Source organism: Hippopotamus amphibius, chromosome 6, assembly GCF_030028045.1.
Source record: "Hippopotamus amphibius kiboko isolate mHipAmp2 chromosome 6, mHipAmp2.hap2, whole genome shotgun sequence".
NCBI lineage: Eukaryota > Metazoa > Chordata > Mammalia > Artiodactyla > Hippopotamidae > Hippopotamus > Hippopotamus amphibius.
In genome coordinates, this window is record NC_080191.1 from 75566213 (window position 1) to 75589508 (window position 23296).

Sequence of the window (23296 nt, forward strand, 5' to 3'; positions counted from 1 at the left end):
CGAATTTAAAAAAAATTAGACAACTACTCTTTAAATATACTAAAAATAAAATAAGTACAAACTAATTTTCCTCTCAAAACTTGACTGACGTTGAAATTGACCATAAGAAAAAAAAAAAAAAAAGAAAGAGAAAAAAAGAAATTGACCATACACCAAGATATTTAATTTGGTGGCTCCAGGTACACAGTCAGAAGAGCTACCATTTAAAACTTGTCAAGAATTAGAAATTATCCATAAAACAAGCAACATCTTTTGTGTGTGTGTTAATTTTACTATAACAGTGAATCTTTTCTTAATTATTTTAGTGAAAGGGAAAGACCTAATCTACAAGAAACTTTATATAATTTTACTTTTAACACAGATATTATACTTTACCATACATATTTTAGTTGAAAAATCTCACTATTTATTTTAAATGTATAAACAGACATAGCACCACTAGGTTATTTTTAAGAAAAGTAATTAAAAACACATGTAGAAGATGCATGACATGATGATGCTTGATTTTATTTAATACTGCTTTATGCACACAGGGAAATATAAGTATGTAAAATTATATCTAAATACACCAAATGTTTTAAATGACTTAATTTCCCAATTTATTAATACAAAATGTTTACTGGATCACACTATTAGAAATTAACTGGTTTCCACTGGTCTTTGTTCATGTTCACATAAAAGTACTGGGAAAAATTCTAGATGCAACAATCTCAACAGCTAAATACTAAATACAGTAGCTAAACACGGAGATAACAAAAATAAATGTAATATGGACTCATCATAATAAAGCAACTACCAAGGCTGGATCACAGAGTCGAGTCAATGCGCAGCTGCTTAAAGTTTACAATTCAAGGAGCAATTTCATTTGTTCTAGTTACATACTGCATTCTGTACCTCTGGATACATTTACATTTTATCAGACTAATATAACACTTAAAGGCTTAAAAGCCATTTTAAATAATTCACGGGGAGACAATTTAGTTCTCTGCCCAGGCAAAAATATTTTAAAAATTAAATTTCCTAAATGTTACAAAAATAAAGTTTGTCCGGAAAGGCTCACCTGCCAGCAAAAACAGCAGCAACAGCAGCAACAGCAGAGCTGGGCTGAAAGCCAGGAACGTACTGTACTAAAATGGGCTGCATATAAAATCTTCAAACCAGATCTCACAATGTAAAAGAGCTGTCAGAATTACTCATTTTCAGTTTCTTTACCTAGTTCACAGATATGAATGCCTTTTGGGAATCAGATTACCATAAACATGCAAAAACTGAATATAGTTCCTAAAGAATGTAAAGATACTATATGATATTTGATTCTAAAAAACAAAAGCATATGGTTACAGAAATTTCTTTCCCAAAATTGGAGCACATGTATCAAAATCACTATTCTTCATATACCATATACAAGTCCAACGACTGTTCTACCCTTATGAGCATACATTTCACTCTCTAAAATACACGAGTTACATTCCAACACTGAGTTTTTCTACAGACTCCTTTGCTCCCAAGACGAACAATTGAGAGTAAAACCCATATGAGATAAAAGGGAATCTTCAAAATCATTCTTTCACTCCCTGAGATTCCAATATAAGAACATCAGTTTCCTGAAGCAAACAAAACACTTCCAGAGACTTTAATGTGGCAAAATCATTTTTACACAAATAGTTCCAAAATAATACTACACGGTCATCTACAAATACAAGAATTCAGAGGCGATGCACAAAAGAACATGGCAACATTATAAAAACTGTTATGCTTCCAATACTGTTGTATACATGATCCCCCTAATCCTTACTAAATTCTTAATAATCCCAAGCTAACATTTTGGGATGTATTAGATGTAGAATGCATTAATAGAATTCTACTGTATCACAAAGGCAGCCTGAATTCAAGCTGGTCCTCTGCTGCCATCTAGTGGCAGTCATAAAACGCCAAAAGTAAACCAAAAGTGGCTGGAAAAAAGTTTTCCAGTGATGAATCTGTTTAATACATCATTAAAATATACTAGTTCAAGACATGCTTCTTAAATATCACTGCAGAAAATGCTACAAAAATAGTTAATAATTTAAAAAATGTGAGTGTATTCCCACAAATGCATTCTAGAACATACAGAACAGAGCAATGAATGATTATAATAAACTATCAGGTAATAATTACTCATATGAAAAAAGTTACCTAGAATAACATTATCACAGTACTGTTTGTTATAAAAGGAAATACTTCAAAACAATCTAAATTTTCAGCCACACAGGATTTCTCAAACAAATTATGGTACCTTCATACAATGGAACACAGTGATCCACGTGGCTCCTTTTCCTCCCAAGACACTATCAAAATGATAACAAAGTCGGAGTTTTTTTTAAGTATAAAGCCATCTAGTGGTTTTCAAAACATGTCTACAAGTCCTCAGACTCTTTGATACTCTTCCTTTTAAGAACTGGAGCTTCATTTCCATCTCGAGTACAGGCTGGATTTGGGTATCTCATTTCCAACAAACAGAATATTACAGAAGTGATTGTAAATCACTTCGACATTAGTTTAGATTATAACAAGACTACCACTTCCACCTTGGACATCTTGGAATATTTTGGGTCACTTGCCCTGGGGGAAGCTGGCTGCCACATAGTAAGGACATTCAGGCAGCTGTGGAGAACCATGTGGAAGCACATATTCTTACTTATGAAGATTACGCTGAAGACATCTGAGATTCAAGAGATGCGGAAAGAAGCCTTCCCAGAGCTTCCCTTATTTGACTAAAAGCAGAAACTTCCAGGAACGAGGCCGCCATAAATCGCCTCTTTGGGGCAGCTTGACTCCCAGAAAGGAGACTGGAAGCGAAACTATCTTAAATCCCCTCTCTGCGGGAGTTTCACAGCCATGAAGAAGATGGAAAAGACTGATCACACCAGCATAACAAAGATTATCATAAACTTTCTTCTTCCTGCTGGTATCCTAAAAGCAGGTTTTCCTAAAGAAACCCATTTGTTCTTCCCATAGAAGCCTTTTGTCTCCACTTCCTTTCCCCTATTAAGTTATATATATATACATATATACATACGTGTGTATATATATCCCCCTAACTTCAGTCATTTAGCAAATCGCTTCTTTTGTGCACTCCCATGGGCATACGAATAACCTCTGATTTTTCTCCTTTCCTCGGTTTAATCCGCAAACTCCCAAACTCTAAACACAAGGGGGTACGAGAAGTTTTTCCTCCCCACCCAGCCTACAGACAGGCCCTCGAGGCAAGGAATGGAGGCCTCAGGCCAACAATCAGCAAAGAACTGAGGCCTGCCATCAACCACATGAGTAAGCCTGGAAGTGAGGCCTCGGGCTGACAGCAGCCCTGGCCAACAGGACAGCAACCTCATGAGAGACACTGAGTCAGAACCACCCAACTAAATCGCTCCCCAGAACTATGAGATAATACATGTTTGTTGTTTGACGCTACTAAATTTGCGGGGTAATCTTGAGGTAATTCGGCTAGGTAGGAATCGATGGCTAATACAACGCACATCAATGAAGATAATAAAGGAAAGCGGGAACAGCATCCGCAGATGAATTACTGCAGTAAATTTCTGCTGGACAAGAAACAGATGGAGAAGTGCTGAGAAGCGCTGCACAGAAGCAGCAACACCACAAATGGAGCTGCCTGTTTTGTGAAACCCCAATGAAGATGCAGACCCAGAAACATCAACTAATGAGAGAGACTGAGAAAGAGAAACTGGTTATTTTTAACTAATGTAAAATAATGAAATCCCCACAACTCACAGACAAGACATACAGGTTAACCATCTGCTGAGCAATCCAGCAATAAAACTGGAAGGCCCGCCTCTAAAGAAACCAAACCAAACCCTCAGGTAAAGCAACTACATGCATACTGATGTGCAGAAGCAGAGACCTCTCCATATAGTAGGACTGAAGGTCCTCCAACACAACTGCTCATTATAAAGCAAAGGTCTCAAGTTGACAAACCCAGCCCGTGTTCACAGAATTTCTTCCAAAGCAGTTTTTCTGCCTCATTTTTAAAGGCAAACAGCCAACCGAGGTCTTGTACATTTGAGGAAAATCAGAAACATGAAGAAGAAAGATGATTCGAGAAAGAGAAAGTAACACTATACCCTCCAGTTAGTATTCTCATAAGAGTTTCAAAACGCTATCACGTCCATAAATTAAGAACAGGTTGGCATAAAAAGGTATAAGCGGACAGTAAGAATGCATGAACCCTTGAAATTTGAAAGCATAATTACTGAAACTAGTAATTCATTAGAAATATAGGAAGAAAATGAGAAAACCTCCCAGAAAGCTAAAAAAGAGACCAGGAGATAAAAAGTATGACAGAAAAGATTAGAGAAGAAAAAGAATCCAAGAGCCTAGGTAACATAACAACCAATAGTAGATCTAGAAGGAGAAAACAGAAAAGAGAGGGAGAGAGAGAGGGAAAATAAAATATCAGAGATAAGATAAATTTCCCTGAATGGAAGAACCCAGGTTTTCAGAATCAAAGAGGTCATCAAGTACCAAAGAATGGAAAGATGGGGAGGGGCGGGAAGCACATCATCAGACATCCACTAGGGAACTTTAGGACACGAATAAAGAGAAAATTCTGAAAGCTTCCAGGGCAGACCACTTACAAGGCACTAGAATCAGAATAATATCACACCTTTTACAGTGGCAGAGGTTAACAGAAGAAACTGAAGTAAGGTTTTTAACATTCTGAGGGAAAATCGTTTCTAATCTAAAATTTTACACACAGCCAAACTACTAAGTTCAGGACCAAAGCAACAGCATTTTCATACACCTAAGCATGCTTATGGGTTACTTCCTATCCATACTTTCTTAGGAAGTAATTTAAAGAGGTACCCCTGCAAAACGGGAGAGGGGCAGGGAGGAAGGAAAGCAGGGATGGTTAGAGAGGGGAGGAAAGAAAAACATGGAATCCAGAAAGCTAGATCCAGCCAGGATAAAAGTTGGGAATAGAGCTTTATATAGAGGCTAGAAATCATAGGAAGGCTCTAAAAGAGAAAAGTATTTGGGATAACAAAAAATAACTGAAAGAAGAAATAAAATGACTAAAACCTTGAAATAACTTGATTACAGGGTAAAGGCAATTGTTAGAGTAAAAAGGAACCCATTTAAACTCAACAAAAGGAACATTCTACTTGAAATGGCAGAGAAGGCATGACTCTGAGCTCTGGGCAAGTTAGCTGTCCTTGGTGGTCAGCTCCATCCCTGCATTTGTGTGCTCTCAGTGGATCCTGGTTTGAGAAGTAAGCAAACGACACTTCCCAGACTCCACTGCCAGCTCCCTGGAAGGAGACTGGAAAAAAAAAAAAAGGAGGAAGGGAAAAACCTATTGATCTGCTTCTAGCAGCATCTCAGGTGGCACTGAAGACAGCTGCTACAGGATGATGCCACAGCTCCTTAGGGGAGAGCCCCCCAGGAGTGGCTGCTGTGCTGCAGCGGTGAGCGGTCCCAACAGCAGCAGTACCTCCTCCAGCACCTGGGCAGCAAGTGCTAACCAGGCTCCAATCAGAGGCAGTGGCAGCCCGCTGAACTCCAGGTGACCCTTCTGCTTCTCCATCCTCTCAGCGCCTTTGTAACCAATTCTATGTATTAAATCCCTGCTTGAAATATTAGAGTGATTTCTTTTCATGCCATAAAAAAGGAAATCTATTCCTTCCCACTAATCTAAATAATAGTTCCAGTGAGAAAAAAAGTTTAAGTATTTTTCACCATTTCAATCAACCATACACATACAGAAAACAAAAACCCTATGTTTAATGAACAGCACGTAAATGTAAACAGAGTTGACAAAATTAAAGTTGCAGCTAACAGCACAGAAGTAGAACAGGGAACTCTATAGTCCACATCTTACAAGAGTTAAGGACTACTATGTTACGATTATTAGAACAAAGGGAAAGTTAGATATATAGGCATGATGCATGAAGGGCTAACAATAACAGTTTACCTATGAAGAGAAACTAGAAGAAAGAACAGGTGGGCACAGAGAGAGTGGTGAGCCACACCCTCATGCCCACATTAGGAACCCACCTAAAGCTGATTAATAAACAGCAACATAAACATATTACTTAGAGATCTGGGGGATAACCAAAGAATATAAGTTAAAAAAAAAAAAAAAAGTATGGTTAAAAGTGGCTGCCTCAGACCTCAGAGATATTGCAGATTCATTTCCAGGCCACCACAATAAAGCAAATATCACAATCATGTGGGGGGAAAAAGTGGTTGCCTTTAGGCGGTAAAACTGAGAGAGAGAAGGGGGGGATGGGGATGGGATCTCCATCATAAGCTTCCCAGTATTACCTGATTTATTGAACCATAAACAAGGATCACCTTAATAAACAATTTTATTTTAGTCATCTAACAGAAAAACGTTTAATAAACTAGAAAAATATTTAGGATGCATTTGTTAAAAACAGATTACTAAACTATAAATCACAGATACGAAATGGTTTATATAGAAAACATATTTCACCTTATAGAAGCTCCATTATAGCAGGGACCACTGTAATTGCCAGCACCCAGAATGACACGTGGTACGTAATACACACTTAAAACTACTGTGGAATGAATACATTTTCACTTAACAAAATACTATAGAGACACAGGTGTCTGAAAATATGTGCACCAACGTTAGCAGCAACATCTCTAACTGGTCAGATTATGGCTGCTCTTCATTTTTTTTCCTTTTCCTTATCTCCACTTTCCAAATTTTCCACAATGAATACAAAGTACTTTTATAATGAGGAAAAGTATTTTTAAAGTCACTATCATTTCTTTCATTAAAATTTTTCATTTTGTCACCAGAATCACAAAACAAACAAAAAATGATATTTTTAATGATATATGTTATATATATAGCCCAAATTAGAAAAAGTCACAACTGGGAATTCCCTGACAGTCTAGTGGTTGAGACTTAGTGCTTTCACTGCCATGGGCCCAGGTTCAATCCCTGGTTGGGAAACTAAGACCCTGCAAGCCACATGGCATGGCCAAAAAAATAAAATAAAATAAAAAGCCATAATTACTACTAATGGAAAAGGTTTAGTTAAGTATAGACATATTCACTGATCCTGACCTAATTAAAAGGATTTGAAAATCTTTCAAGGTAACAGAATACCACAAAATTATTATTCGTTGCACAAATAGGGTAATTAGTTCCAACACTGGTAAACAAATCTCATGAATCTACCTGTTCTGAGAATAAGAAGCCTCTCTTGGTTATTTTAATTAGTTACTTTTAGATTAAGTAGCTCTGTTCATAATGAGAATACAGAGTATCGTTAGACTTCAAAGTGTAAAATCAATTGATATATTTATTTGTACTAATTACCAAGAATGTTACAGGTTACGCTTTTTAGAACTTCATAGCCATGCACAAATTAAATATGTAAAATACAGTATCCTTGTAACTGGTCTTCCATGAGAGAGTAAAAAGCCACATCAGTTACTCAAGATTTACCTTGATATGGAATAAAATTTTAAAGCCACTTAAAATGGTTTGGGCAGCACTTACATATCAAAGGGGCTGAAAGGTGTGAAAAACATTTTGATTTTTATGAAACAATCAGTCTTCATGAGAAGAAAAAAGAAATATTCCAAAGGCGTTGTTTTATTTTGACCTGGCTAATTACTTTCAGTTTTCTTTTGTATGAAGCACACATTCTTAAAAGATCAATTACAATTCTTTCAAACAATTTTTCACTGATTCACAGAGAGGAACAGATTTGTTTTCTTTAACCAACCTAGTACTTAGCATTTCCACAATCACACATAATGAACTAGAGCATGTGAGCAAATAACCAGTTCTTAAAAGATACGGAATTGTGAAAAAATAAGTATGAAAATCCCCTTAACAGCTCATCCAATAGATAGCTTTACAGCTGAGAGGGGGGTAGCGGGCAAATACCCTCCAGGGAGGAGAGCAGCACTACGCAGTACTAAATAACAAGAGTGTCGGTGTCTCTTCTTTATTCCACTACCACAGGTAAACATCCACCTAGGACACCCACAGCTATACTCCTAAAATCAAAATAAGCACTCATATTTCATATGGAATATCAAGTAATGTCCCTAGCAGTTCTTTGTTACCTCTCCTTATTTATTCTGTTTTGCACTATACATAGTTTTACTACATCTCTTACCACATCTTAAAGCTGCTTCAAGGACAGGAATTGTATTTTGCTTTCCTACAGGGTCTTGTATCATCTTTGGGGCCTTCTAACACCCATGGTAGCTTAACAGTTATCTAGTAAAGCAATAAATATTATTTCTGCAGATACTGATTTTCCCATCAAGTGAAAGGTGCGGTGCAATTCCAATTACCATCACAAAGCGACGTGAAGGAAACCTGATAAAGTTTTCTCAGCATATATCATCTCCATTTATATGGAGGAGCAGGTAGTGAAGCAGGAAGAGGGAGGCATAGTGTCCAGAGAACCAAACATCCAACTCTTAACACTAATCCCAAGCAGTGGGATAAAAGTTCTCACAGGGAGAACTTTTCATCTCCCTATATAAGGAAGACATCACCAGAATAAGCATATTTTATGACAATAATTCACCTATAAGAATAAAACAGTAAGAATAATCAAAGAGATAGTGAAAAAGAATAATGAAGACAATATCTGGCAGCAAAGGCGATGAACACATGTATAATGCAAGACAGTGGTAAACAGCCTATGCGCTGGAGCCAGACCACCCACATTCAGATCCCAGTCCGGTTACTTACATAACTGTGTGGGCCTGGAAAACTCACTTGCCTTTACGTGCCTCATTTCCCTAATTCATGAAACAGGGATAATAATAGCACCTACACCTCACAGAGTTGTGCAAGGTACATGAGATATTCTGTGTAAAATACTCAGACCGATGTCTAGTATACCTAAGTGCTCAACATGCGTTATCTGTTAAAATATAATTGCTGCCGGACCTCCCAGGTGGCGCAGTGGTAAAGAATCTGTCTGCCAATGCAGCGGACACGGGTTCGAGCCCTGCCCTGGGAAGATTCCACATGCCAAGGAGCAGCTAAGCCCATGCGCCACAACTATTGAGCCTGTGCTCTAGAGCCTGTGAGCCACAACTACTGAGCCCATGTGCCACAACTATTGAAGCCCACATGCCTAGGGCCCATGATCCACAACAAGAGAAGCCACTACAATGAGAAGCCTGCACACTACAAGGAAGAATAGCCCCCACTCGCAGCAACTAGAGAGAGCCCGTGTGCAGCAACGAAGACCCAACACAGCCAATAAATAAAAATAAATAAATAAATTTATAAAAAAAAAAGACCCAATGCAGCCAATAAATTAAATAAATTTATAAAAATATATATATATATAATTGCTGCCATAGCCAAAATGCATAATAAACTTGTGCAAACAGACTGATGGTCCCCAAAATGCTAATTAAATCAATAACAAATTTCATTTCACAATTGTTAACCTGGCTACATTATTATTTATACCAAATGAAACTATCCAAAATTGCCAAGGATACAGTGAAATGGGCTCTTTCAGGCAATGGTGTTTGGGGTATAACATACAACCTTTGGCAAGAGGTGTCAAGGACTTTAGAAGTTTCCATCTCTTTATCCAAGTAATATTATTTTCATCATAACCTATGCCAAGATGGGTATAAGGAGTTATTTACAAAAGAAAAAACTGGAAACAGTCCAAATGCCTCAATAATAGAGAACAAACAATTTTATCCTGGCAGCAATTAATATTTTTTAAAGTATGTTCTAAAAGTGGAAATTGTTCATGTTAAGATAAGAAAAAGCATATAAAACAGGTTAGTTCTAATTACCTAAGTCCAGCAAAACCTCTAGCATATGGTAGACATTCAATAAACATTTGCTGACTGCATGAATAAACATATATATACTCTCTCCTCGTATATTTGGCTCCTGTAGCCTAGCTGCATTTAAAAATATATATATATATTTAGAAATATTAACAAAAAAGGAATTTGTTTAATGTTTCAAAGTTCCAGATGCTTGCTACCCCTAGAATATGGGCAACCTCAAATTTTAACTACTGATTGCACCTATTTTTGCAACAGAGGTTTTACCTATATCTATTTAGCTCTAAGAGTTCTCTAGCCAGATTTGGTAATGAATTCAGTTGATTTTTATTCTTCAGTACCATTTCAGAGACAATATCTCTATTAATAAGTAGTAACCCTCACATTCATAAGTAGCTTAATTAAAGAAACTAATATTTAAAGGATCTTTTTATCCTTTAGTAAATCCCAAAGATGGGGCTAGATATCTCAAAGATATCTATTTCAAAAGTTTGATTTTAAAATATTAGCTTGTTCTTGTCCTATACCTACTTTTCTTCTTGTACAATAACCCATAGCCTAAGAGAATTCTGAATGGATTCTGGGAAACCAAATGTTGGTGACCATGTAAAAATGATTTTTCCCAGGAGTCTTAAATTATGACAACAATAACTAACACTTGTTGAACACCATACAAATAGGCATTTTATATGAATCTCCTTTAATCAATTAATGGACAAATTCTCAATTGTATCCTTAACTCAATGGTGCCTAAACATTGCTCTGGTTTAGGTCTGATTTTTAAACTGCGTTCAGCAGGGCACCAAGGGCAGTGGTTCCTGAACCTGGCTAGAAAGCAAAATCAGCTGGGGTGCTTTTTATTCTTTTTTTTTTTTTAATTTATTTGTTTATTGGCTGTGTTGGGTCTTCACTGCTGCACACAGGCTTTCTCTAGTTGCAGCGAGCGGGGGCTACTCTTCTTTGCTGTGTGCAGGCTCCTCATTGCTGTGGCTTCTCTTGTTGCGGAGTACAGGCTCTAGGCACATGGGCTTCAGTACTTGTGGCACATGGGCTCAAAAGTTGTGGCTCACAGGCTCTAAAGCACAGGCTCAATAGTTGTGGTACACTGGCTTAGCTGCTCTGCAGAATGTGGGATCTTCCTGGAGCAGGGATTGAACCTGTATCCCGGGCAGTGGCAGGCAGATTTTTAACCACTGCGCCACTAGGAAGCCCTGGGGTGCTTTTGAAAACACAAATTCTCAAAGCCAACTAAGGCCTACTGACTCTGGATCTCTGAATTTTTTTTAAAAATAAAAGCTGACTAGGATGGCAATACAATCATGATGGTAACGTAACCCAAATATTTAATGGTGTTTGGGACTTGCTGCCCTAAAAAATTCCATGGTGACCTTAGAGATCACCCAGAATGCAACCCCATATGCTGCCCAGAAGTGTTGAACAACCAAAGCAGCCATGCTTTTGTCTATTTTATACAATGCGGCTCCAAGTAAGATCTGGGCTCGGAGAAGGAGTAAGAGTAAAATGAGTTCTGCTACTTTCTTTTTTTAACCAATTTACTACCAGGTATCATCAACTATAGCTTCAAATCAGTAAACAGTATTTCTGATTGACTTCTAATCACTCTTTGTCTCCCTTCTTCACGGCTTTCTTGCGTTCCTCTTAGTTCTACTGAAACTACTGTCAAAAAACAGGGCTGGAGTCTTCAAATGATGTAATCTGGTTTTTGGTTATCATCAGGGGTATGATGCTAAACTTTCAGGATGTCCCCAAATCAGCTGACTATATAATGAAGAAAAACTACCTTAAACCATATTTTAAAAGCCCAAATTCCAGAATACAGAACAATGAAGGAAAAAAAAGCCACCTAGAGAACAGAAGGCCAGGGTTGTACTCCTGATTTTGCCACTATCTAGTTAAAGCAAGTATTTTATTTTCTGGATTCTGCCCTCTGGAACACATCCACAAAAATGCTAAGTCTCCCCAGAATAGTTCAAAAATTAAAAATCCTTTCCAGCTATAACTTTGTTTACTACTGAGTTTCTAAATATTAGATGTTTATATTATATATTAATTAATACATAATATCTAGCTATGATATTATATAATAATTAATATATAATATTTAGCTATAATATGTTATAGCTCTAATTAATACTTATTAGGAAATAAAATAGGAGATAAATTCTTATTAATAGCAATATTCAAAGTTCTTATGCTATATATCATAAAAACTACTTACTTTGCAGTCAGAAGAAAATTAGGGCTAAACAGAAATTTATATCTGCTCTGATCTCTTCCCTCAAGTGGAACTGAAAAATAGCTAAATAGTTAACAAATCTAAATTATAGTAGTTTAACATCACTTAATTGCCCATAATTTGATTTACTCATTCTGTTCCTAAATAGCATAAAATATCATTTGTAGTTCACTGAAAATTATTCCAGAGAATCTAATACCTCCTTAATATTCCTCTCGGTATATAAAACTTTTCTAGTGTAGCATCTCATTACCTTATGCAAACTATTCCTGTCTGAACATTCAGCTCCACTCATCAGAATAAACATCTGCTACAAACATTATTAATGAGATACATTTCAAAGGATCCAAGCAAGTTACTAACTACCTGGGGTAATCACAGTGCTCTGTATAAAAACCATTAGAGCAGTAAGCACAGAAGCTCCCTGAACAGATTATAAACAGTTAATCCACACAGCAGCTGTTTCTACAAGTTAGCAAGTACATTTGTCAGGACATATATAGCATCACCACACATCGAGCACTCAGTTATAACAAAGGCATAGGACATGATTTTTTATGAGAAAAAAAAAAAAAGACTTCATTTACCTTTCAAATTTATACATTTAGTGAAATGCTTACATAAAAAAATAAATAAATAAAAATCCTGTCAAAGTACCAGGGGCTAAGCAATAACATACAATGAATGAGAAGAAAAATTTATTCCAACTTCTATAATTTACTGAAGTAAATTTTAAAACAAAAATATCTTTATATTAAACTTATGGACCTCTATCTTAAGTTCACTTTTACACTTTATTATAAAGAAAGGAAAGAACATTTGAGATATTAAGATAGTCTTTTTTAAGAGAATGTATTCAATCGTAGGTTGGCAAAATTATGACTGAAAGGCCATATCTGGCCAACCACCTGTTTTTGTAAATAAAATTTTATTGGAACACAGGTCTGCTCATTTGTTTCCGTGAGCACAGCGGGAGATAGCTGCTTTTCTGCCATTGTAGTGCAAAAAAAGCTGAGTGAATCAGAGATCACGTGGCCACAAAGCCTAAACATATTTACTATCTGGCCCTTTCAGAAAACATTTGCTGTATCATATACTGTTGTTCAAAATTTGACCACACACTACAGCATTAACTTCTACTTCCCCAATGCCTTAGACCTAATAAACCTATTGAATTTCTCACTAAAAAAAAAGAAAAAAAGAAAAGAAAACATTTGCTGAACCATGAACTAGATGAAAAACTTAAAGATGGGGATTCTATCTTAAGCACTCCTGATTCATTCAGCACTTGACATAGAGCCCTGGAGGCAACAAGCTTTCAATATAATTTCTGAATGAATGAAAGAAGGGGATTCCCAGACCAGGGTTCGGGAAGAATGAATCTGTCTATAAATTCCTCCAAGAAGCATTATACAAGTGTGTCTTGCTTACTTAAATAGATGTGTTATAAAAAGCTGACTATATATTACATTTCCATAAATGCCTAAGTAGCTTTTTTTTTAATTCCTACAATAATTCTCCTTGTAAGCCAAGTACCACATTTACCTTATATATTTAGTTTTCCTTAAAGTAGGGATGCTTATATATGCATGGGGATTATATACACACACACACACATATATACATAAAATATATACATAAAATACACATACGAGTCAGAAGATAGGTATATGCATGTATAAATCAGTAGCTATCTTTTACTGAGTGTCTACTGGATGCTAATTGTTTTAAATTACTTTATTTAATCCTTTTACAACAACTCTATGGGGGTAATGAATCACCCTTATCTTCCATAAATCCAAACAAAAGTTCTGTCTTAGGTCCATCTAGTTTTATTCTGCCCTAGTGTATCATTTCCCTTGAACTATGCTGCTGCTGCTGCTTTCTTCTTCTTTTTTTTTTTTTTTTTTTTTTTTGGCTAAATGGTCTACATTTTTGTTTGGAAATTAAATTTGACAGAGTCGTAATCTTTTAAAATCTCAAAAATTTCACAACCACCTTAAGTGTTTTCTTTCATGTGAAGACACTGGCAGCTTTTCAATGACTAATTCATCCAATAAACATTTACTGAATACCTACCACGCGCCAGGCACTATTCTAGGCACTGAGGACACAGTGGCTAAAAAGACAAAGTCCCAGCTCTCATGAGGTCTGCTTTCACTACGATTATCAATTCATCACAAGGCTTTTGCTTGTCTATTACAAATTATTCCCAGAGCAGTACATTTTTCTTAGGGCAAACATACTCTGAGTTATTTTCTTTTCCTTTATTATTTGCATTACAATAATAGTTACAAAAATATTAATATTACAGTCCAGTTGTATCTGCCCCCCCTCTATGCCCCTTTATGTATCTTTTAAGGTCACCGCAAGTTAAAGGTAGATGAAGACAGCATGATACAAAATGTAGGATAATCACTTTGACATTCATAAAAATCAAATGCAACCTATATCATCTTCAAAATAACCTTTAAAAACTAAAATATGAAGAGAGGACCTTGAAGAGATATATCTTCTTTCCCATTTTTATTGCAACATTATTCACAACAGCCAAGATAAGAAAAAAACCTAAGTATCCAGCAAGAAATGAATAGCTAAATAGATGAATAGATAAAGAAGACGTGGTGTATACACACACACACACACACACACACATACACACACACACAATGGAATATTATTCAGCCATGAGAAAAAAATGAAACCCTGTCATTTGTGACAACACAGAAAGAACTTGAGGGCATTATGCTAAGTGGAATAAGACAGAGAAAGACAAATATTGTATGATATCACTTATATGTGGAATCTAAAAAAAGCCAAACTCATAGAAACCAAGACTAGAAGTGGTTACCAGGGGCTGAAGGGGTGGGGAAAATGTGAAGGTACTGGTCAAAGGGTACAAACTGCCAGTTATAAGACAAACCAGTTCTGAGGATCTAATGCACAACATAGTGATTATAGTTAAAAAATACTGTATTACATACTTGAAAATCGCTAAGACGATAGATCTTAAATGTTCTCACCACAAAAAAGAAATGGTAACTATGAGAAGTGATAGAGGTGTTAGCTAACACTAACAGCAGTAACCACTCTGCAAAATATAAATGCATCAAATCAACAAGTTGTACACCTTAAACTTACATAATGTCATGTCAAGCTATATCTCAATACATATGAAAAAAAACTAAAGTATACATATGTGTGTGTATATATATACATGCACTAATTATTCTAATTATGTGTGTGTATATATATACATGCGCTCCTAATTATTCCAATTATATGTGCGTGCCTGTGTGTATATACATGCACTTCTAATTATTCTAAAACATTTTGTTATGAAAGTTAATGACGTCTATATTAATATCTGTATATGTACATATACACATATACACATATATACACATATACACATGCATATAATAGATGCTTATATGCATGTGTATGTATTTGCATGTATAATAAAGGAGTGTATGTATATATATGTATGTATATACATACATATACACATGTATTATAAATACATGCATATATATATACATGCACACTTATTCTAAAACATTTTATTCATTATGAAAAAGTTAATAAGACATCTATATTAATCTGGTAAAATAGTTATTTCAAATATTATAACATCTGAATGAATAAGTAAATAGCAAAGCTATAAAAAATGGATTACAAAAGATAAAGTTAAATGTTATTGAGGAAGCAATTTTACGCTTTAATACTAATAAATATTTTTAAATTTGAGAATATGAAGCTAAGCTTTGCTGTAAGAATACAATAACCTTAAGAGTGTATAAAATTACAAAAAGTATTACCAAGGATTAAGAGAAAAAGAAAACTATCGAAGGAACAAAATATAGAATGAATCTGGGAGACTTGATAATTTTTAGATTATAAACTGATAATACATCTTTTTAGAAGTGTCCAACACCATTAAAGACAAGGTGGTAGGCAGCAGACATACCAAAAAGCACAATATTAGTAAGCGAAAATACTTCCAGATTTAAATTTGGTATAGATTCATATCAACCTAACATAACTCTGAAATCAAAAATTTAGCAGAATGAGAGAGAATTCTAGTACACAGCAAAGAATACTAGCAAAACAAAAACTACACAATATATGAAACATGCTTATTTTGCTATTCAAGTCACTCCCAGGAGTGCAAACCTTCTCTAACAACAAAGTGATATTCTTCAAGCATTCAGGTTATTAGTATAACTTTTTATAGAAATCTAACTTACCGAGTACCATCTGCTTTCCAGCTTACTTTGTATGGCTTCTGCTCCAAAAGTTTAATATTTTGCTTGTCCATGGAAACAGGCTGTGCTCCAGGGAATCCAGTCCTTAAAGAAGAACATTGTATTACTATCATGGCTGGTATCCATACAAAGCAATACATGTCTTAATCTCATGTGAGTCACACATTTAATGCAATGTTCTCCCTATCATGAGATTAATGTCAATTAGAATAATAATAGCTTTCACAAGAATGCTAACAAAAGATTATCATTTTCTTGATAGTTCAGAACTCAAGTTAACAGGATCCTAATTCCCACTACAAACTATGACTGCTGGACTGATTTTTAAATATTAATGCACATGATCTAAAAGTAACGCAGATATATTTACAAGTCTTTCACTTCAGGAAGAAATTTAAATCCTGCCTTGATTATCTTACGTTGCTCTAGACCCCATATTCCTCCATCATGACACTGCCAACTTGGCATAACTCTGCAGCGTTGGCAAGTTTCTGCTCAAAAGATGCCCGGAAGTGACAAAACAGGAGAAATTCAGGTCGAGATTCAAGTACACTGGCGAGGGTTTAACAGAACACTAAAACTGCTATCACATCATCATCATTTGCATTTTTTAGTTAAAATTATTTCTAGCTGATTGCTCTGTATGTATACCAGTCCAAAATTTCTTTATATTAGGAATTTTTACCAAGAATCCTGTTTCATCATGTTCCAGCTGTATTACAATTTTCTGCCACAGAGAGTAATGATCAACAGAAATGACCATAGACCAAGACCTGCAAGCAACTGATAAGAGCAGTGAACTCCCTCCTGAATCCTCTCCCGTGAAATGTCTGATAAATAGCTTCAAGTCATGGTAAGGGGCAGAACATATTTAAAGCTGATTCTCCCAGGTTTCTGGTGACAGAAAAACTGGAAAATTGAGGCACATTCAAGTTTCACCTCTTCTCCCTTAATAAAACGATAAGGGCAACCAAAACATTAATCAGCAACAGTAGAATCAATCCCACAAAACAAATACCGGGAAGTGACAACAGTAATTTTCTATTCCTCCAGGAAGATACGTGAGTCATCCAATTCTGACTCCAAAGTCTAGTTATTATGCTGTTTATCTTGAGAAAAATCTGATAAACTCTTGCTTGATATCTTTTTAAGAACTCTATGTAAACAAAGAAACTTCAAGGAACAAAGAAGCTATGACATGGTGTGCATTAATGTTAAGTATTGCAGAGTAAGAATAAATTTTATTTAAAACTTTAATTGAAATTTTTTTTTTTAGAACTTTTATTGAGATACAGTTAATAGACAATAAACTGCATATATTTAGAGTGTACAATTTGGTATCCCAATCTCCCAATTCATTCCCCCCCAACCCTCCCCGCTTTCCCCACTTGGTGTCCATATGTTTGTTCTGTACATCTGTGTCTCTATTTCTGCCTTGCAAACCGGTTGATTTGTACCATTTTTCTATATTGCACATATATGTGTTAATATACGATATTTGTTTTTCTCTGACTCACTTCACTCTGTATGACAGCCTCTAGGTCCATCGAGGTCTCTACAAACGTCCCAGTTTCACTGCTTTTTACAGCTGAGTAATATTCCATTGTATGTATGTACCACAACTGTTTTATCCTTTCATCTGCTGATGGACATTTAGGTTGCTTCCATGTCCTGGCTATTGTAAATAGTGCTGTAATGACCACTGGAGTGCATGTGTCAAAAACTTTAATTGAAATTTAAAATGTTCATTACCCTTCCCAGCCACAGAATTGATGACACTTCTGTTGTACCTCTCCTAACTTTGGTTGAGTTGTTACTTGAGTCACACCTTTAACAGTTACGCCTTCCAAAAAAATAGCACCCTAAACATAAAGGAAAAGAAAAATACATTAGAGTTCAAATCCATTTACAAAGAGCATACTGAAAGACAGATTCATTTATTTTCAGAAATCTGAGCACATATATGCACCAAATGGTCTGCTACAGGAGGTTCTATGAACTCCCCTGAGATTGTACACTAGTTTTCCTTAATTCAGCATATGATTTTCAATGTACATATACAGCCCAGTGCCTATATCATGTTGTCAAAGCATCCACGGGTACTACGCAGCAATCGTAACATCAATAGTATCTTACCTACCATTTACTCAGAGCCAGGCAAAGTATCTGGCGTTTTACAAACAGTTTCTCTAATCTCTATAACAATTCTGAAAAGCAGATGGCATTATATTTATTTCACAAATGAGTAAATGAGGCATAAAGATTTTATGTAATACATTCAAGTGGTAAAAACAGAATTGGAACCCAGATCTATACTATACCGTTAACCAATGATTCTCATCTGGGGAGAGGGGTGGGAAGTTGTGTCACTGATGGAGTTTGGATCTGGGGATAAATACCTACAATACATACCTTTGTAAAGTAGAGTAAGAGTATAACAGCAGACAAAGTGGCTCAGCTACAGTCATTGGATGTATCAACATAAAAACTAAATATTACTCATCACTGAATTTTTAATCTAAATTCTTTAACTCAGAACAACATAAAATGTCTTATTGTATTTCTTAGCAAGTATGTTTTTAAAATATCACGGAGAAGTGAAGCAGATGGAGAATTTATATACCAAATAAATAAAGAACACCCCTGGAAATCTTAAAGACTAAAAAAAAAATAGTCTAGATTCATGTTACAATTACTTTGCGACTCATAAGAGGGCTGGCATCAGTCTCAAGAAAAATCTATAAAACAACTCTAGCTGTTAACGTAATTAGGGAATAAAAAATATGGTCTGCAAGCTGCAATGATCAACTTTCTGGCAAAGATCTGGCAACTTGAACTACTTGGGAAGGGAAAAAAAAAAGAACACAATATTTAGTCCACATACATCCCTGTCAAATCTAGAAGAGTCCTAAATCAATCCAGCAGACACTGGTCCTACTTTTTGCCCCTAATTCTAAAGCATATTTTATAGTTATCTAAAATGCCATCTACTTTGTTTTCCTTAAAGAGAGGTTCAATGAGCCAAAGGACCAAAGAGTACCATTCCTCTCCTTACCATTAAAAATACTAACTAAAGAGAGAAGGAGTATTTTTAGAGGAAAGCTTAACCAAGTGGTTACGTTGTTTTTTTTAACATATTTAGTTACTGAGATACTCATATAATTTCAGTATCCTGATACAATTACACCTTGTATATACTAATTAAAAAGAGAATCTTTATTCTGAAGGTACTAATAGCAGAGAAATTTTTTTAAGTTTTACATGAAGAAGGTATCTAGCTTCACTCATGAGCATGTATTTCCTAAGCAAAGTCAAAAAGATCCATGATAATTTCTGTGTAAAGCAAAGGCCAAATTAGCAAAAAGTAACCCCAAAACACACACTATATTTGAACATGCTAATTTTTTTAAATTTAACAGAATACTGAAGCCTCAGTACAGATTTAACAACTGCTGAGTCTGCTTATAAAAGATAACTCCAACCATCTAGTAAATGTCCATCACCCATTTGTTTTTCTTCTTCCTTAGTCATTCCTACAATGTATCAATTTCCTTCTTACTTTTTTTAGTTCCCTCTAATTTCTCCTGCAATAATGACTATTAAGCAAAAAGAGAGGCACGTATAAGTCCAATAAAAACAATGAGCATGCTGTATTTTATACATAAATAATACTTAGTAACTTTGGGATAACAATATGCTGTTTAATATCATTACAAGTTTCTTCTGACAAAAATATCATTTTTGTATTATTTAAAATTATGTAATAATCCCAAAAAAGATCACTAATTCCAAATATAAGCAGCAATGTCTTAAGTCTGGAACTATTTTCAAACATACTATAACTGGGTTTTAAAGTAACTAACATTTACCTTCACTTTTTTTTTTAACAAATTACCATTTTAGTCTGTGGGACTAAAGAAAAATCAAAAGTAAAAATGAGATAATATATAATGAAAGATGTGTGTTTCATAAACAGAGTCTTGTCAGCCTTAAAATGGAAATTTGCATGGCTATCCCAAACAGGACAAAAGGAATGAGTGATTGATTAGATGTAAATTGAGGAAATTGTTGTAGAAGATGGGAGGCAACTTATATGTGAAAGGAGAGGAGCATGTGCGTGTGTAAAAAGAGTAAGCCAAGTACATATGTGATGGATAATTAGTACATTTTAGTAATGAAGAAAGTGCATTAGTAGATTTACTCAGAGATGATCCCAGACACCAATTCAAAGGAGCAAGCAACAACACCTGTAAGTCATGCTCTTTTAACTCAGTAATAATAGCATGTGCTCAAAAGATGAATAAAGGTGTCTAACGAGTACCAGGACCAAGTACAAGACATGTACCATTGTTATAAACCACAAAAGAACTATCACGGGACTTCCCTGGTTGTGCAGTGGTTAAGAATCTGCCTGCTAGGGCAGCAGACATGGGTTCAAGCCCCGGTTGGGGAAGATCCCACATGCCTCGGAGCAACTAAGCCCGTGTGCCACAACTCTTGAGCCCACATGCCACAACTACTGAAGCCCACACACCTAGAGCCCATGCTCTGCAACAGAAGAAGCCACCACAAAGAGATGCCCATGCACTGCAACGAAGAGTAGCCCCTGCTCGCCACAACTAGAGAAAGCCCACACACAGCAACGAAGACCCAATGCAGCTAAAAAAATAAATTAAAAAAAAAAACTATCAAAAAAAAACTATCATAATGAACTACAAGGAGTACACTGCTTCAAATCATAGTTATACCAATACAAGGGTCAGGAAAGAGAACCTCTAACAAAAATAAACTCAAATCAAAATAACTCCATTTGCGTTAAGAGATGAGAGTTAGGGACTGCCTAGATGGCGCAGTGGTAAAGAATCCACCTGCCAATGCAGGGGACACGGGTTCGAGCCCTGCCATGGGAAGATTCCTAAGGAAAAAAAAAAAAAAAGAGATGAGAGTTACAAAGAATGAATCACTCTTGGATTGCTTCTGTTAACTATCTTCAACCTCAACTGAAATAAAAGGCAAGCAAAAGCTTTCCAACTGTGAATCTGCCAATTAATTACATCTACACTTGTCATCCCTGTCAACTGTACTGCTGCCATTACCCAAAATTCAACTCTCCAGTCACCTTTCCTCTCTGATGGTCTTGTCCTCATTGCTCTGGAGTCCCTTCTTGGTTCCTCTTATCATTAATCACCTTCCCAAAGAGTTCCAATGTAAACCCTGGAATCTCTTTTTCACAAATAATAACCTTAACTGTAAATCCAACCTTTTTCATGAAACCCCTGTACCCTGTGTCTTAACTAAAAGTTATCTCTCCACCAAGAAGACCACTCACTTTTAAATGAAAGCTACTCATTCTCCCACTGCCCAAGTCCCATGGGGGTAGTATAAACAATTCTCTCATATCCTCACTGCTTTCCTGGCCTCTTTCAAAAGCTCCTCTTCCATTCAGACTAACTCATTCACCCATATCACTCAGCTAGATGTCAAACAGAGCAGACATCCACTGTGGCTGGTTGCACAACAGCTCTCTTTGTGGATGCGATGCCTTCCCCACCCCAAGGACAGGACCCTATAAACCATGTTACATGACATTAAGATAACACTCCACTTCCATCAAAGTTGATGGGAGCATCAGTGAACCCCTAACTCTATCTGAACCTATCAGGTTCTCTCTTCTGGTAACCTGGAATTTGGACTCAGAGAGTGAAAGTTTCTGCCTATGGCTAAAATTATAACATGTAAGCTTAGAAGAGGTAGGACAATTAAATATCCTAGGTAAACAAGGAATCAGCTATATTCCTGTGCTTGAGTGGCACTCATTTACTCGTAATAAATTCCTCTTATTACGTAAGCTAGTTTGAGTTAGTTTGTTACCTGCAACCAGATAATCTAAACTAATAAAATGCTCTCTCCTTCATATGTTGACCTCTGGTCATTTCCGCACATTTATCAGAACAATCAGCATTTCTCTCCATGGTAACTTCTATCATTATATTGGTAACATGAACATCCACTGAGATAACTTGACCCATCAAACAACCGAAGCTTCACAGCTCAGTAATTTCATTTTTAATGATCCTCACCTTTGCTTAACTTGAACAACCTGTTCCATGGCCATACCATCATCATTCCAGACTGTTCCACCTTTCAATTCATCAATTCAATTCATATTGATTGAGTAACACTATAAAGCCAATATGCTTCTCTGACCTCTTTTGTTAAATAGCTTGACTTGTTTACTCTCACTTGGCTCACTTTTCAATTTCACCAAGACCAACAATCCTTCACTCCTCCCTTTCCAGTCTAACAGCTCCTCCATCTTGACCTTACTTCCTATTCAATCTAGAGCCTATCACTGATTACTTCAATTACTCTTCACCTGATATCCTCAGTACCCCTTACCCTCCTAACCTTCCATCACACCCATACTAAATATACCCAACTTTGTATCAACCTACCATTAGTCTCCACTTCCACACATAAGCAGCTGAAATTTACTGAGGAAAAATCACAATCTCAGAGCTAAGGATGAGATTTCCCTCCTCTTGTTGAAGACCTGTTTCTCTGCTCCTGAACTCCACTCCCTTTAATCTCCTCAGAAACTGCTCTATCATTTATTCCTCTATCATTTCATTTAATTTCAACTTCATGGACTCCACTTGCTCCTTATGCTCAAGTAATAGATATGCTTGAGTTTATTCCACACTAACAAGCCTTTTCTGAATATGTCTGCATCCAGGAATTACCCTTAGTTACCTTTTTTTTTAAGCTCTTTATTGGAATATAATTGCTTTACACTCTTGTACCAGCTTATGAGGTACACCAAAGTCAATCAGCTGTATTTATACACACATCCCCATATCCCCTCCCTCCCGCAACTTCCCGCCACCCGCCCCGTTCTGGTCCTCTGAGGCATCACCCATCATCGAGTTGATCTCCCTTTGTTATA

The 23296-nt window shown here is 36.0% G+C and overlaps 1 protein-coding gene across 2 annotated transcripts in view; it reads right to left on the reverse strand.

Annotated features, from left to right (window-relative positions):
- RNGTT (RNA guanylyltransferase and 5'-phosphatase) overlaps positions 1-23296 on the reverse strand; it is a 219499-nt gene that overhangs the window by 168412 nt on the left and 27791 nt on the right. For both annotated transcript variants that reach the window (XM_057738725.1, XM_057738726.1), the window contains exons 7-8: positions 18103-18212; positions 16333-16434 (exon numbers count right to left, since the gene is read on the reverse strand). In XM_057738725.1, coding sequence (XP_057594708.1) covers positions 16333-16434; positions 18103-18212 — 212 coding nt within the window. The remainder of the gene's footprint in view (positions 1-16332; positions 16435-18102; positions 18213-23296) is intronic.